This window comes from Equus asinus, chromosome 22 (genome assembly GCF_041296235.1).
Source record: "Equus asinus isolate D_3611 breed Donkey chromosome 22, EquAss-T2T_v2, whole genome shotgun sequence".
Lineage (NCBI taxonomy): Eukaryota > Metazoa > Chordata > Mammalia > Perissodactyla > Equidae > Equus > Equus asinus.
Window position 1 is genome coordinate 13,529,315 of NC_091811.1, and position 17,663 is coordinate 13,546,977.

Sequence of the window (17,663 nt, forward strand, 5' to 3'; positions counted from 1 at the left end):
AGGATTATTCCAGAAAACTAGACTACTCTGGTGCTTTCCTGAAAAATTTTCTATACAAAGAGTCCAACTGCCTCTTCCTCAAAGCAGACTTTTCTTATTCTAGATTCAGAGTCATATATGTGCATGTTTTGGTCTCTTTTGCACATTACATTGCCTCATATTTCTTCATTTCAAGTTCTCTGGTTATAATGAACAAGTCCTTTTACTTGTTTAATTACCAATACTTAAACAAGGTAAACACTGAAAATACGGTAGGTCCTGCCACAATTATGGAGTGAAGAATCTGGTTGTCATTGCCAACAGCCACAGGTAGAATACTACCCTTCTCCTTTTCAAGTTTGCTTAAATAATTATGTTTTCCCACAAATCATCACCAGGAAATAACTTATAACAAGCGAATAATATCCACTATTAAGTGTGTACTGTGCCAGGCACTGTTCTCAATTCTATATATTAATAATTTCTTATTTTATTGTCATGAAAACTCTGTGAAGCAGGAACAATTATTATTGCCATTTTAAAAATGCAGAGACTGAGGCACAGAGCGGTTAAATAACTTGCTGAAGTCACAGAGCTAATAAGTGGTGGAGTTAGAATTCACATTCAGGCTCTTTTACTCCAGGAAGTATGCTCTTCTTACTAGCTGCCGTAAGTAATTAGAGGCAGCTATCACGCAGAACTACTTGGAGAGAGTAAACTCCTTAAGAACTAACAACAGAATGAAGTAAATTCTGAGCCAAGTTGTAGAAACTGAGACAACTCCAACCTAGGACAGACGATTAACAGAACTTGTTCAACACAGGGACAGGAGTCCAGAATACAGCAGAAGAAAGTCTACTCCCTTAGTGAGCTACACAGTTAAAAAGAATCGAGAGTTTGTTGTATTAGAATGCACAATATGTCATAGTGTTGTGTATAGCTACATTTAGGTTAATTGTATAGTTTTCAATGGAGATTTTATGGATCCTCACTTTATATTTGTATGCCAAACTTTTAAAATCTACATTTAAGAAAAAAAAAAAACAGGTGTTTGAATTCACTGTTCTAGATGGAAAGAACAGAATAACTGTTGCTTCCCGCCTGGTGGAACCATATAGGTTGGTCTACAGAGCAGCACAGTCAGAAAAGATCTGTAAAGAACCACCACTCTCTCAACAGAATATCTGGGTAGGGGATTAGGCCTAAGGGGCTGAGATAATTTATTAAAAGGAAGGTACTAAACAACCATTTTACTAAGATATGAAAATGAAAGACACAACAAGGGGAAATTTAAGTGCAAATTAAAGCAAGGACTACTTTAAAAACGTTAAGTTGGTAAATCTGCACGATACAAAACTGGTGGAAAATCTAAGAACATCACGACGCCATAGTAAAAATATCCGGAGCAACTGAAGAAGGTGATTTAAGAGGTAGGTCATCTGTCAGAGCCAAGTTTTAACGTTTTATTTCTAGAACTTTTATTTAATGATTGCTTATTAAATTTCTATACCACTTATAAATTTCTCTATACACTTTATTTACTTATCCCATGCCTGATCGTGTGAGTGCTTATCTTACCAAAAACAGTTTTGCTAATCATAGTATTTTTCAGAAATGTAATCTCCAATCTGGGCTGGTAAGGGAAGTTCATAATAGAGTTTAGTACTGTGGAACCAAAACACACACACACACACACACACAATTCCCTTTTCATGGTTTGAAGTCAAGCATTCTTTTAAAAATTATTTCAAATGTTTTCAAAGTCCTAATAATAAAAGAAAATTCCTACACAAATACACCCTATTTTGCTTTAAATACAAATTTGATGTGAATGGGAAATATCTGAGAATTAAAGTCAAGATATTGGTATATAGAGAAAACAAAATGAAATTTATACACTGTTGCTTCAGCAAGGACCATTTCTGCTGAGGAACATCACACATGATACTTTGTTTGCCCCAATATTATATTTATCCTTCTTCCATTTTCTTTTCTTTTTTTTTTTTGAAAGATTTTATTTTTTTCCTTTTTCTCCCCAAAGCTCCCTAGTACATAGTTGTATATTCTTCGTTGTGGGTCCCTCTAGTTGTGGCATGTGGGATGCTGCCTCAGCGTGGTTTGATGAGCAGTGCCATGTCCGCACCCAGGATTGGAACCAATGAAATACTGGGCCGCCTGCAGCAGAGCGCGCAAACTTAACCACTCGGCCACGGGGCCAGCCCCCTTCTTCCATTTTCTTAATTACTTTGGGCCCTGATTTAATTTTCTTCTCCAGTCTATCTTTTACCATGTTCTAGGAATAGTTCCCTGACCTCTTTAAATCAAATAATTTTACCCTTTTTGCCCAGGAGTTACATCTACTACTCTATCTCCAAAATATCAACTTTGAATTTTACCATCAGTGATTAAAAATTTGTCTTACAATTCCTTCACTAACTTGCTCCTAGGAAGCATATTTGCAAACATTTTTCTCATGATGACATTCCGAACCCTAACCTCTCCCTATCTCCCAGCATATCAATCTATTTCCGGCTTTAAGGATTCATCACTTCCAAGAGGAGATCAACTGTAATGCTTTTGTCAAAGGTTAGAATCTCTTAACCTTGCACTGGGGCCTAATAATCCATAGGCACAGGTGATATCCCAACATCTGCTTCCTTAACTTTTAGGTTGCTGTCATGAAATCACAGTAATCATGTCCCAAGAAAATTCACACTGAGGTATCATGGCAAGATCCTCTGCTATTCTATAATTCTGGTATTGAACATTTATTGACAGTTCAGAGTAGCAGAAAAGAAAAGGTGGTGTTAGTTTAAAACACTAGCTGAGATGAGGAAAATTTGTTTACTCAAGGTCAGAGAGACTATGCACTTATGCAGAGAAGGAACTAACAGAAAGCGAGCAAGATTACGTGAGAGAAAACTAATAGAGGAAGATTGCAGAGGTGGGGCGAGTGCTTAAAATCTGGGATAGAGATGAGAAGCTAGCATTATGAAGGAGAAAGAACAGCTCCTCTGAGACAGAAGAGGAGACTACAAAAGCAGAGATAAATGCTGATGTAAAGAAGGTAAGTGAGGGATCCCAGGATAGACCTGGTTTCAGTAAAATGAGTGTAGGACAATTAGGTGGGGGTAAGGGCTGGGAACAGCAAAGGATACAGAACTACTGCTCTTTCCAAAGAGACATATTTGTTCTACAGAGAAGTAAACCAGAACTTTTCGAAGTCACAGAGAAGAAAAAGAAGCATCTATTATGTACTAGCAAATGTAAACAGGCTTCACAACAGATTATCTAAGGAAGCCACCAGATGAGGGGGGAATAGAAAAATGATGTACAGCAAAGTTTTGGTAAAAGTGACAATTTTGTAAAAATAGACTGGAGAGTGTAGCAAGTATAATTGTTAAATATGAGTATAGGAATATGAAGGTTCATTATACTATTCTCTCTACTTTTGTGTACCTTTGGAAATGTTTACAATAAAAAAAAGTTTTAAAAAATTGCTTAGACACCATATGATCCCAGGACCAACAGTCATCTTCTTCATTAAGCTCAATAATCTGTCTGAACTCTACAGCAGATTTTAGAAATTTCAGACGTGCAACTGGATAAAGATACATATAATCTAGATGACTTTAAAAGTCAATGAAGAGGAGGCAAAATACTTCCACTTGACCAGGATTTGTTCTAAATTTGTTTTATGGAGTGAGAAACACAAGTTCGCGTTAAAATCAGGCTAAGTGTGTCGACACGGGGGTAATAAACAGTGCCGGAAGATGGAAGTAATGAGGAAAAGTATTTATACTAAGCACATGACTGAAGAATAAGATCATAAACACTTACTTCATCTCCAGAACTTCCTCTAGGTGTTTCCTTCTCTCTGCCCGAAGATTGGTCAAATGAGTTTCCTTTTCTGCCAGGGACTGCTGAGTAGAGGACAGCTTTGCTTTCATGGACTCCAGCTCCTGCTTCACTTTCTCCATAGCCATCAGTAACTCCTCCACCTGAGATAAATATGGGAAAGAGAAAAATTGAACATCTGGACCAATTACAGTTAGAGGAGCTGGACAATGGGCAACTCCTGGGTCCAGAAAACTGAAGACACACACACATCAAAAATTCTGAACTCTTTCTGAATTAGACACATATCTCAAGAAGATACAGCAGATAAAGAAATAACTCTCATCCCTCCACTATAATCCTTCTTGGTGTAGGTCAAAAGAACTTCATTTTCTTTTTGACAAATCCAAGAGCATGTAAGTTATCAGTTCAAGAAGTCACACTCTGCAATAGACAGTCTCTTTTAAAGAATTTACTTAGAAATGGTCCAGAAACTTCCATGAAATAACAATATAATGCAGATAAAATATAAGGAACAAATTGCAATGAATATCTGCAGAAAGATTTTAGGAAATAAAAGACAAACTTGACTAATAACAGATTCAGTTTAAACATAAATGAGTCATTTTTATTCATCTAACTAACATTTTTTCAGTTTACAACATTAAAAAGAATTTCTTTTTAACGAAACAGCTGGAATTCAATCAAATACTTTCTTGCTCTAAAGCCAGGTAGGTAGAGTTTTTTTAGGGGAGGCAGGAAGAAAAAAAGGAAAAATATATGACCAAATGGAGAGGAGAGAGAATACTTAAAAAAGACCTAAGAGAAAGAATACAGAATGCTAAAACACAAGAAACTAAGACAGCAAGGTATGTACTTTATCAGTTATTTCTACTTACTCTGGGTGGTTCCCAAATCAGAATTATTTAAATAAACATGTTCAATTTAATTCAGAAGCAAAAAAAATGCTGACAAAATATCTGTTATTACCAAAAAGCAACCTCAACCAGGTAATCAACCAGGCAACTGCATCAATCACAACAGTTTACATCAGGTTGCTACTTGCCAAGAAATAATTTTGAAGACAGTCCTTTTAAGAGGCAGAGGTGAGCGCAGGCAGAGACAGGGGATCTGCCATTCACTGACCCCTACATGAAACCAATTTGAGTGACATTAAAACTGAGAGCAGTCTGGAGACAAACCTGCAGTAGAAGAAGTCAGAGTTGAAACAGACCCCTACGTGTTAGTCCCTCACACCCAACTAAAATCTCCACCTTGACTGCTGACAGCCGCTAAACACTGCTGGTAAACAGAAACATTTAGTTTTTTGGCACCTGAATTACTTTACTTTGTGCATCTTTTCAGAAGTGATAGAGTTAATGTTCTCAACTAATAGCATCCTGACAGTCCCAGTTGTTGTGAGAACATGCATTACTATGCAGATCTCCTCAGGTACATATTCCCATATCTGCAAGCTTTACATGAATATATATCACTTTCTGACCTTTTGAAAACTGTCAATAAGGATGAATCCATTTAATCAGTTTAATTTATATAAAATCTTATCTAAAAGTGGACTGAAACGATACACCAAGGTATGTTTCTATAACACAAAATCAGTAGTCTACACCGCCATTACAGAAGCTCTACTAAATAAACCGTGGGATGTGTCCATCTTTTATGAACTTAACGTGAACATATTTCAAAAACTCTCCCTCCTATCCTGCCTTTAACTTCTCCGGGCAAGCAATGGTATCAGTTTCTTATATAACTTGGAGAGAGACTTCATACATACACAAGCATGTATAAATAACCTATTCTTTCTTTTTCTACATAAAAGGAAGCCTGCTGTATAACCACTCATGCATCTAAAACTTTCAGTAAACTTTTTATTGAAATACAACATAAATACAGAAAAAATATACAAACAATAAACGTACAAACTGAAGAATTTTCTATAAGTGAACACACCTATGTAATCAGCACACAGACCAATAAACAGAACATTACCAGTACCCCAGAATCCTCCCTCATATTTCCTTTCCAGATAAAGAGTAACCATTATTCTAATACTCTTGATTAGTTTTACCTATTTAACTACATACAAACAGAATTTGCATAGCATATAATTTTAAGTACAGATTTTTTTCACTCAGTGAGATTCATCCATATTCTTGGGTAAAATTATAGTTCTGTAATTCTCCTAACTGTACGATATTCCACCGTGTGAAAATACCAAAATTTGCTAAAGGCACTAGTGATAAATAGAAATTTTTTAATTTAATGGAATTTAATTTTTTCCTTTACATTTCTTTCACGTTCAGAGGCTTTTGTAAACTGAATAAGAAAATTCTGTCTATCTCAAGGTCATAAGGATATTCTTCTATTTTTTCTTCTAAATTCTTTATTTCACATTTAGATCTATCACATATATGCAAGTGATTTTTGAATACAGTGTAATGGTGAAAATTAATTTTTCTCAACATGTATATCCAAGAGACTGAGCACTATAAACAGGAGAACATCAACAGTCATGGTGGGAAGATAATTATGGCATATTTGGCAAACGATCAAAAATTATTTAAAGACTATTTATAAATTGTAGAAAAACTAATATAATAATGCTTTATATTGCACATAACCAACTTTGAGTTTCATAAATAAGCAATGTGAAATATTTTATGCATACTGACAAAAATAATATGTCTATATCCTAGAACCAAGGGGCAAAATACATATCTATATACTTACCACCAAGGAGCTTTGTAAGTACAACTGTTGAACTGTATCCCCTAAGTCCCCTGTGACAGATAATCACCATTCTTTTTTCTGGTGTTCTTGAGTTCATAATAGCTCACATCATGTGAGATTTCAGTTGTACCTTATTTCTTGACTCTCATTACATAGGTGTTCCTCTTCACCCGCTGTGCCCACTCCCCATCCCCCTTTCCCTGGTAACCACTGAACTGTGTTCCTTGTCCATGTATTTGTTTATATTCCACAAGTGAATGAAGTCATCTGGTGTTTGCCTTTCTCAGTCTGGCTTATTTTGCACAGCATAATTCCCTCTAGGTCCTTCCATGTTATTGCAAATGGGACGAATTTGTCTTTTTTTCTGGCTGAGTAGTATTCCATTGTACACATATACACACCACGTCTTCTTTATCCAATCATCAGTCAATGGGCACTAGTATAGTTTCCATGTCTTAGCTATTGTGAATAGTGCTGCGATGAACATTGGGGTGCAGATGTTACTTTGGATTGTTGACTTCAAGTTGTTTGGGTAGATACCCAGTAGTGGGATAGCTGGGTCATAAGGTAGTTCTATTTTTAGTTTTTCGAGGAATGTCCATATTGTTTTCCATCATGGTTGCACCAGTTTGCATTCCCACCAGCAGAGTATGAGGATTCCCTTTTCTCCACACCCTGTCCAACATTTATTTTTACTCTTAGTGATCATAGCCATTTTAACAGGCATAAGGTGGTTCTTAGTGTATTTTGATTTGCATTTCCCTGATGATTAGTGATGTTAAACATCTTTCCATGTGTTTATTGGCCATCTGCATTTCTTCTTTGGAAAAATGTCTGTTCATCTCCTCTGCCCATTCTTTGAAGGGGCTGTTTATTTTTCTTAATGTTCAGTTGTGTGCGTTTCTTATATATTTTGGAGATTAACCCTTTGCCAGATAGATAATTTGCAAATATTTTCTCCCAATTGGTGGGTAGTCTCTTTGTTTCAGTCTAGTTTCTTTTGCCTTGCAGAAGCTCTTTAGTCTGATGAATTCCCAATTGTTTATTTTTTCTTTTGTTTCCCTTGTCTGAGAGGACATGGTATTCGAAAAGATCCTTTTTAGTTCGATGTCAAAGAGTATACTCCTGATATTATCTTCCAGGAGTTTTATAGTTTCAGGGGGTATCTTCAAGTCTTTGATCTATTTTGCATTCATTTTTGTGTATGGCGTGAGACAGTGGTCTACTTTCATTCTTTCGCACGTGGCTGTCGGGTTTTCCCAACACCACTTATTGAAGACACTATCTTCTTTCCACTGTATGTTCTTGGCACCTTTGGTGAAGATTACCTGTCCGTAGATGTGTGGTTTTATTTCTGGGCTTTCAGTTCTGTTCCATTGATCTGTGTGCCTGTTTTTGTACCAGTACCATGCGGTTTTGATGACTATGGCTTTGTAGTACATTTTGAAGTCAGGGATTGTGATACTCAAGCCTTTTTTCTTCACAGGATTCCCTTAGCAATTCGGGGTCTTTGGTTGTCCCATATGAATTTTAGGATTCTTTGCTCTATTTCCATGAAGAATGTCACTGGAATTCTGATTTGGACTGCATTGAATCTGTAGATTGCTTTGGGTAGTATGGACATTTTAACTATGTTTATTCTTCCAATCCATGAGCAAGGAATATCTTTCCATGTCTTTATGTCATCATCTATTTCTTTCAGTAATGTCTTATAGTTTTTATTGTATAAGTCCTTCACTTACTTGGTTAAATTTATCCCTAGATATTTTATTCTTTTAGTTGTGATTGCAAATGGAATTGTATTCTTGAGTTCTCTTTCTGTAAGTTCATTATTGGAGTACAGAAAAGCAGCTGATGTTTGTAAGTTGACTCTCTACCCTGCAACTTTACTGTAGTTGTTAACTATTTCTATTAGTTTTCCAATGGATTCTTTGGGGTTTTCTATATATAAGATCATGTTGTCTGCAAACAGCAAGAGTTTCACTTCTTTAGCCACTATTTGGATTCCTTTTCTTCCTTTTTCTTGCCTAATTTCTCTGGCCAGAACCTCCACTATTATCTTGAATAAGAGTGGTGATAGTGGAGAAGATCCTTGTGAAGTGAAGATCCTTGTCTTGTTCCTTTTCTCAGGGGGATGATATTCAGTTTTTGCCCATTGATTATGATGTTGGCTGTGGGTTTGTCATAGCTGGCCCTTATTATGCTGAGGTAGTTCCCTTCTATCCCCATTTTGTTAAGAGTTTTTATTAAAATGGCTGTTGGATCTTGTCAAATGCTTTCTCTGCATCTATTGAGACGATCATATGGTTTAGATTCCTCAATTTGTTGATGTGGTGTATCACGTTGATTGATTTGTGGATGTTGAACCATCCCTGTGTCCCTGATATGAATCCCACTTAATCAAGATGTATGATCCTTTTGCTCTATTTGGGTTGCCAACATTTTGTTGAGGATTTTCGCATCTATGTTCATCAGTGATATTGGCCTGTAATTCTTTTTTGTGCTGTCCTTGTCAGGCTTTGGTATCAGAGTGATGTTGGCCTCGTAGAATGTGTTGGAAGTTTTTTTGTTTTTTTTTTTTATTAATGTTATGATGGATTACAAGCTTGTGAAATTTCAGTTGTACATTTTTGTTAGTCATGTTGTGGGTACACCACTTCCCCCTCCGTACCCTCCCCCCACCCCCCCTTTTCCCTGGTAACCACCGATCAGATCTCCTTCTCAATATACTAATTTCCACCTATGAGTGGAGTCATATAGAGTTCATCTTTCTCTGACTGACTTATTTCGCTTAACATAATGCCCTCGAGGTCCATCCACATTGTTGTGAATGGGCCAATTTCGTCTTTTTTTATGGCTGAGTAGTATTCCATTGTGTATATATACCACATCTTCTTTATCCAATCATCAGTTTCTGGGCATGTAGGCTGGTTCCACGTCTTGGCTATTGTAAATAATGCTGCGATGAACATAGGGGTGCAACGGACTCTTGAGATATCTGATATCAGGTTCTTAGGATAGATACCCAGTAATGGGATGGCTGGGTCATAGGGTATTTCTATTTTTAACTTTTTGAGAAATCTCCATACTGTTTTCCATAGTGGCTGTACCAGTTTGCATTCCCACCAACAGTGTATGAGGGTTCCTCTTTCTCCACAACCTCTCCAACATTTGTTGCTCTTGGTTTTGGATGTTTTTGCCAATCTAACGGGTGTAAGGTGATATCTTAGTGTAGTTTTGATTTGCATTTCCCTGATGATTAGCGATGATGAACATCTTTTCATGTGTCTATTGGCCATATTCATATCTTCTTTTGAGAAATGTCTGTTCATGTCCTCTGCCCATTTTTTGATCGGGTTGTTTTTTTGTTGTTAAGCAGTGTGAGTTCTTTGTATATTATGGAGATTAACCCTTTGTCGGATAAGTGGCTTGTAAATATTTTTTCCCAATTAGTGAGCTGTTTTTTTGTTTCAATTCTGTTTTCCCTTGCCTTGAAGAAGCTCTTTAGTCTGATGAAGTCCCATTTGTTTATTCTTTCTATTGTTTCCCTCAACTGAGGAGTTACAGTGTCCGAAAAGATTCTTTTGAAACTGATGTCAAAGAGTGTACTGCCTATATTCTCTTCCAAAAGACTTATTGTCTCAGGCCTAATCTTTAGGTCTTTGATCCATTTTGAGTTTATTTTGGTGTGTGGTGAAAAAGAATGGTCAATTTTCAATCTTTTGCATGTGGCTGTCCAGTTTTCCCAGCACCATTTGTTGAAGAGACTTTCTTTTCTCCATTGTAGGCCCTCTGCTCCTTTGTCGAAGATTAGCTGTCCATAGATGTGTGGTTTTATCTCTGGGCTTTCAATTCTGTTCCATTGATCTGTGGACCTGTTTTTGTACCAGTACCATGCTGTTTTGATCACTGTAGCTTTGTAGTATGTTTTGAAATCGGGGATTGTGATTCCGCCGGCTTTGTTTTTCTTGCTCAGGATTGCTTTAGCAATTCGTGGTCTTTTGTTCCCCCATATGAATTTTAGGATTGTTTGTTCAATTTCTGTGAAGAATGTTCTTGGGATTCTGATTGGGATAGCATTGAATCTGTATATTGCTTTAGGTAGTATGGACATTTTAACTATGTTTATTCTTCCAATCCATGTGCAAGGAATGTTTTTCCATCTCTTTATGTCATCGCCTATTTCTTTCAAGAAAGTCTTGTAGTTTTCATTGTATAGATCCTTCACTTCCTTGGTTAAGTTTATCCCAAGGTATTTTATTCTTTTCGTTGCGATTGTGAATGGGATAGAGTTCTTGAGTTCTTTTTCTGTTAGTTTATTGTTAGTGTATAGAAATGCTACTGATTTATGCATGTTAATTTTATACCCTGCTACTTTGCTGTAGTTGTTGATTATTTCTAATAGTTTTTCTGTGGATTCTTTGGGGTTTTCTATGTATAAGATCATGTCGTCTGCAAACAACGCGAGTTTTACTTCTTCGTTACCTACTTGGATTCCTTTTATTTTTTTTTCCTGCCGAATTGCTCTGGCCAGCACCTCCAGTACTATGTTGAATAGGAGTGGTGAAAGTGGGCACCCTTGTCTTGTTCCTGTCCTCAGAGGGATGGCTTTCAGCTTTTGTCCATTGAGTATGATGTTGGCTGTGGGTCTATCATATATGGCCTTTATTATGTTGAGGTACTTTCCTTCTATACCCATTTTACTGAGGGTTTTTATCATAAATGGGTGTTGGATCTTGTCGAATGCTTTCTCTGTGTCTATTGAGATGATCATGTGGTTTTTGTTTTTCATTTTGTTGATGTAGTGTATCACGTTGATTGACTTGCGGGTGTTGAACCATCCCTGTGTCCCTGGTATAAATCCCACTTGATCCTGGTGTATAATCTTTTTGATGTATTGCTGTAATCGGTTTGCCAAAATTTTGTTGAGGATTTTTGCATCTATGTTCATCAGTGATATCGGCCTGTAGTTCTCCTTCTTTGTGTTGTCCTTGTCAGGTTTGGGGATCAGAGTGATGTTGGCTTCATAGAATGTGTTAGGGAGTTCTCCATCTTTCTCAATTTTCTGGAACAGTTTGAGGAGAATAGGTATTAAGTCTTCTTTGAATGTTTGGTAGAATTCTCCAGAGAAGCCGTCTGGTCCTGGACTCTTGTTTTTGGGGAGGTTTTTGATTACCGTTTCTATTTCCTTACTTGTGATTGGTCTATTCAGATTCTCCATTTCTTCCTGATTCAGTTTGGGGAGATTGTAGGAGTCTAGGAATTTGTCCATTTCTTCCAAGTTGTTCAATTTGTTGGCATATAGTTTTTCATAGTATTCTCTTATGATCTCTTGTATTTCATTGGTATCTGTTGTGATTTCTCCTCTGTCATTCCTGATTTTATTAATTTGCGATTTCTCTCTTCTTTTCTTGGTGAGTCTGGCTAGGGGTTTGTCAATTTTGTTAATTCTTTCGAAGAACCAACTCTTTGTTTCATTGATCCTTTCTATTGTCTTTTTTGCTTCAATATCGTTTATTTCTGCTCTTATTTTTATTATTTCCCTCCTTCTACTGACTCTGGGCTTTGTTTGTTCTTCTTTTTCTAGTTCCGTTAGGTGTTGTTTGAGGTTGCTTACGTGAGCTTTTTCTTGTTTAGTGAGGTGAGCCTGTATTGCGATGAATTTCCCTCTTAGGACTGCTTTTGCTGCATCCCAAATGATTTGGTATGTCGTGTTCTCATTTTCATTTGTCTCCAGATAATATTTGATTTCTTCTTTAATTTCTTCAATGATCCATTGTTTGTTGAGAAGCGTGTTGTTTAGTCTCCACATTTTTGCACCTTTCTCTGCTTTTTTCTTGTAGTTGATTTCTAGTTTAATAGCGTTATGATCAGAAAAGATGCTTGATATTATTTCAACTCTCTTGTATTTATTGATGTTTGCTTTGGTTCCCAAAATATGGTCAATCCTTGAGAATGTTCCATGTGCACTTGAGAAGAATGTGTAACCTGCTGTTTTTGGATGAAGTGTTCTATATATATCTATTAAGTCCATCTGGTCTAATTTTTCATTTAATTCTATTATTTCCTTGTTGATTTTCTGTCTGGATGTTCTGTCCATTGGTGTTAATGGTGTGTTGAGGTCCCCTACTATTATTGTATTGTTGTTGATGTCTTCTTTTAGTTCTATTAAGAGTTGCTTTACAAATTTTGGTGCTCCTGTGTTGGGTGCGTATATATTTATAAGTGTTATGTCTTCTTGGTGGAGAGTCCCTTTTATCATTATATACTGTCCCTCTTTATCTTTCTTTATCAGTTTTGCTTTGAAATCTACCTTGTCTGATATTAGTATAGCGACACCTGCTTTCTTTTGTTCGTTATTAGCTTGGAGTATTGTTCTCCATCCCTTCACTCTGAGTCTGTGTTTGTCTTTGGGGCTGAGGTGTGTTTCCTGGAGGCAGCATATTGTTGGATCTTGTTCTTTGATCCATCCTGCCACTCTGTGTCTTTTGATTGGGGAGTTCAGTCCATTTACATTTAGAGTGATTATTGAGACATGGGGGCCTACCACTCCCATTTTGTGTCTTGTTTTCCGGTTTTCTTCAGTTTCCTTTGTTTCTCGTCCCATGGTTTAATCTGTTCTGATGTAGAGCTGCGACTCTCTGTTGTTGTCCTTCTACTTATCTCCTCTGCTCTTGGTTTTGTAGCCCCTTTCCTTTTTTGGATTTTTCAGGAATGAGGGTTTTCCTGAGGATTTCCTGAAGAGGAGGTTTTGTGGCAATGAACTCCCTTAATTTTTGTTTATCTGGGAAAGTTTTTATTTCTCCATCGTATTTGAAGGATATTTTCGCTGGGTAGAAAATTCTCGGCTGTAGATTTTTGTCCTTCAGATTTTTGAATATATCATTCCACTCTCTTCTAGCCTGTAAAGTTTCTGCTGAGAAATCTGCTGATAGCCTGATGGGGGTTCCTTTGTAGGTTAGTTTCTTTTGCCTGGCTGTCCTTAATATTTTCTCCTTGTCGTTGACTTTTGCTAGCTTCACTACTATATGCCGTGGAGTTGGTCTTCTTGCATTGATAAAGTTTGGAGATCTATTGGCTTCTGTCACCTGAAGATCCATCTCCCTCACCATATTTGGGAAGTTCTCAGCCATTATTTCTTTGAATAGGTTTTCTGCCCCTTTCTCCTTCTCTTCTCCCTCTGGTATACCTATAATCCTTACGTTGCATCTCCTAATTGTGTCTGATAATTCTCGGAGAGTTTCTTCATATCTTTTAAGTCTTGCTTCTCTCTCCTCCTCTGCCTGCAACAATTCTATATTGCCATCTTCCAAATTGCTAATTCTTTCCTCCATATTATCGGCCCTACTGTTCAGAGCATCTAGATTTTTCTTAATCTCCTCTATTGTGTTCTTCATTTCCAATATTTCTGTTTGGTTCTTCTTTATCGTATCAAACTCTTTTGTGACATAGCTCCTGAACTCGTTGAGTTGTCGGTCAGAATTCTCTCTTAACTCATTGAGAATCTTAATGATGGCTGTTTTGAAGTCATCGTCGTTTAGGTTATATATCTCATTTTCTTTGGGATTGTTTTCTGTGTATTTGTTGCTTTCTTTCTGTTCTGGAGATTTAATGTATTTTTTCATATTGCTTGATGTTGTTGATTTGTGCCTCCGCATGGAGATAGAGTTTAGTTGCTCCTTTCACTTGTTTCAGCTGCTGCGGTGGGGGGAGCAGCTGTTTATACTTCACCAACCAGGAACCCTGTCCGTAGTTGCTAACTGGGCCTGGGCCCCTCTTTGTAGCCGCAGTGGCCCTTTGGATTCCCTCCTCTGCCGTGGGGGCCATCACAGGGGGGCTTCAGGCTGCAGGTGCCTACTGTTGCAGCCCACCTAGATGTGCTCTCTCCTTGGGGTCTGCAACGGTGTTATGGGCTTTTCCAGCGGCCAGGGGTGGGATCACTTATATTTGTCGCTCCGTTCCTGTCGGCACCCACCAAATCTCACTTGTCCTCTATGGGTCGCAGGAGAGCTATTGGCATCTTCTACAGTCTGTGGTTAGTACACCTAGCTATGCTGCTTTTGCCCTGGGGTCTTCCAGCCTTGTGGCTGGCGGCTGCGTGCCTTCTACTGGTGCTGTGCAGAGGCTTTCCCTAAGGCTGCTGTGAGCCTGTAGGGTTTCCCCCTAGGCTACTAAGCTGGGTCTCTGGAACTCTCTCCAGCCCCAGTCCTCTCTGAGATCTCCGGCAATCCCTAGCCTCACGGGGTGGGCAACGGCAGCTGGGGGTTGCCCCGCCCTCTGGGATTCTCTCCGGGCCTCTCCCGGAGCTGTGAATGCTCAGCGTGGCCCCTCTGCTAACAGCAGACAGAGAGTTTTGTCTGCTGCCCGGGCGGAGCTCCGGCGCTTCCCCTCTGGGTCGCAGAACCAGCCTTTGAAAGTTTCCCCGGCCCCGGTCCTCTCCGAGATCTCCGGCAATCCCTAGACCCACGGGGCGGGCAACAGCAGCTGGGGGCCGCCCCGCCCTCAGGGCTTCTCTCCGGGCCTCTGCCGGAGCCGTGAATGCTGGGCGTGGCCCCTCTGCTAATGGCAGACAGAGAGTTTTGTCTGCTGCCTGGCGGAGCTCCGGCGCTTCCCCTCCGGGTCGCAGAACCGGCCTTTGAAAGTTCCCCCCGCCCCGGTCCTCTCCGAGATCTCTGGCAATCCCTAGTCCCACGGGGCGGGCAACGGCAGCTGGGGGTCGCCCCGCCCTCAGGGCTTCTCTCTGGGCCTCTGCCGGGAGCCCTGAATGCTGGGCGTGGCCCCTCTGCTAATGGCAGACAGAGAGTTTTGTCTGCTGCCTGGCGGAGCTCTGGCGCTTCCCCTCCGGGTCGCAGGACCGGCCTTTGAAAGTTCCCCTGGCCCCGGTCCTCTCCGAGATCTCCGGCAATCCCTAGTCCCACGGGGCGGGCAACGGCAGCTGGGAGATCTCCGTGCCCTCCGTGTCTCTCTCTGGGACCCTCCGGGCGCCCCGAGCACCAGGCTGGGTCTCCCCGCGGGCTCAGGTGTGCAACTCCAAAGTTTCCCTCTGCATTTAGGAGTAATTGCAGGGGGTTTAGGTAGGGTTCTGGTCACCTGTTTCCACCGTCGCTCCTCTGTTGTGTTCTCGCTCCTGCCCTAGATGTGTGTGGATCCTCTGGGGGCGTCCGTTGGAAGAAAGCCGCTTGCGGGTACTAGGCTTCCCGTCGGGGTCGGAGAGTTTTCACCTATTTCCACATCCTCCCGGAGGAAAGTCCATCCGCCTTCCGATGTATAGTCGCATGGGTGTCTCAGACGTCCTGAGATGCTGTCTGGATATCCTTTGTCAAGCGATAAGTGTCCAAATAATTGTAGACTTGAAGGGCGAGAGACAAAGAGGACTACTCACGGCGCCATCTTGGCTCTTCTCTCTGTGTTGGAAGTTTTCCATCCTCCCTGATTTTTTGGAAGAGCTTGAGAAGGACAGGTATTAAATCCTCTCTGAAAGTTTGGTAGAATTCCCCAGGAAAGCCATCTGATCCTGGGGTTTTATTCTTTGGGATGCTTTTGATCACTGCTACAATCTCCTTCCTTTGATGAGTCTATTCAGATTGTTTCTTCTTGACTCAGCTTTGGGAGGTTGTAAGAGTGTAAGAATTTATCCATTTCCTCTAGGTTATATATTTTGTTGGCATATAGTTTTTCGTAGTATTCTCTTATAATTTGTTGTATTTCTGGGGAGTCTGTTGTTATTTCCCCTCTTTCATTTCTGATTTTGTTTATCTGAGCTTTCTCTCTTTTTCTCTTTGTAAGTCTGGCTAGGGATTTGTCAATTTTATTTCTCTTCTCAAAGAACCAGCTTTTTGTTTCATTGATCCTTTCTACTGCCTTTTTTGTTTCAATAGCATTTATTTCTGCTCTGATTTTTCTTATTTCTCTCTTTCTGCTGACTTTGCACTTTGTTCGCTCTTCTTTATCTAATTCAGTTAGGTGTATCTAATTCAATTATGAGATTGCTTATTTGGGATTTTTCTTGTTTGTTAAGGTGAGCCCATATTGCAATGAATTTCCCTCTTAATATGGCTTTTGCTGCCTCTCATATGTGTTGGTATGGTATGTTATCATTTTCATTTGTCTCCAGATATGTTTTGATTTCTTCTTTAATTTCTTCAATGATCCATTGCTTGTTCAACATGTTGTTTAGTCTCTACATTTTGTCCCTTTCTCAGCTTTTTTCTTGCAATTAATTTCTAGCTTTATAGCATTATGATTGGAAAAGATGCCTGTCATTATTTCAATTTTTTAAAATTTATAGAGGCTTGCCTTGTCTCCCAACACATGGTCTATCCTTGAGAATGTTTTTTGTGCACTTGGAAAGAATGTGTATTCTGCTCTTTTTGGATGGAGTGTTCTGTATACGTCTATTAAATCCAACTGTTTTAGCTTTTCATTTAATTCCTCTGTTTCCTTGTTGATTTTCTCTCTGGATATGATCTATCCATTGATGTGAGTGGGGTGTTGAGGTGCCCTATTATTACTGTGTTATTTTTAATATCTTCTTTTAGGTTTGTTAATAGTTGCTTTATGAACTTTGGTGTTCCCGTGTTAGGTGCATAGATATTTATAAGCATTATTTCTTCTTGATGGAGTGTCCCTTTGATCATTATGTACTGCCCCTCTGTGTCTCTCTTTACCTTTCTCATCTTGAAGTCTACTTTGTCTGATATAAGTACTGCAACATCTGCTTTCTTTTGTTTGCCATTAGCTTGGAGTATCGTCTTCTACCCCTTCACTCTGAGCCTTTGTTTGTCATTGGAGCTGAGACGTGTTTCGTGGAGGCAGCAAATTGTTGAGTCTTGTTCTTTAATCCATCTCGCCACTCTGTGTCTTTTTATTGGAGAGTTCAATCCATTTATGTTTAGGGTGATTATTGATGTATGAGGACTTTATGCTGTCATCATATCACTCATTTTCTGGTTTTCCTGCATTTGCTTTGTTTCTTGTCCTGTGTGTTTTGGTCTAACCATTGAATTATGTAGTTTTTTATGATGTGTTTCTTTGTTTTTTCCTTATTTATTTTTTGTGTCTCTGTTCTGCTTTTTTCTTTAGTGGTTACCCTGAAG

The 17,663-nt window shown here is 39.1% G+C and overlaps 1 protein-coding gene across 16 annotated transcripts in view; it reads right to left on the reverse strand.

Moving 5' to 3' along the window:
- Positions 1-17,663, reverse strand: part of ERC1 (ELKS/RAB6-interacting/CAST family member 1) — a 526,143-nt gene that overhangs the window by 218,372 nt on the left and 290,108 nt on the right. For all 16 annotated transcript variants that reach the window (XR_011497049.1, XR_011497048.1, XM_070494769.1 and 13 more), the window contains one exon: positions 3,820-3,980. Coding sequence is in view for 14 of the 16 variants with exons in the window: in XM_070494769.1 (XP_070350870.1) it covers positions 3,820-3,980 (161 nt within the window). In the remaining 2 variants the exon portion in view is untranslated. The remainder of the gene's footprint in view (positions 1-3,819; positions 3,981-17,663) is intronic.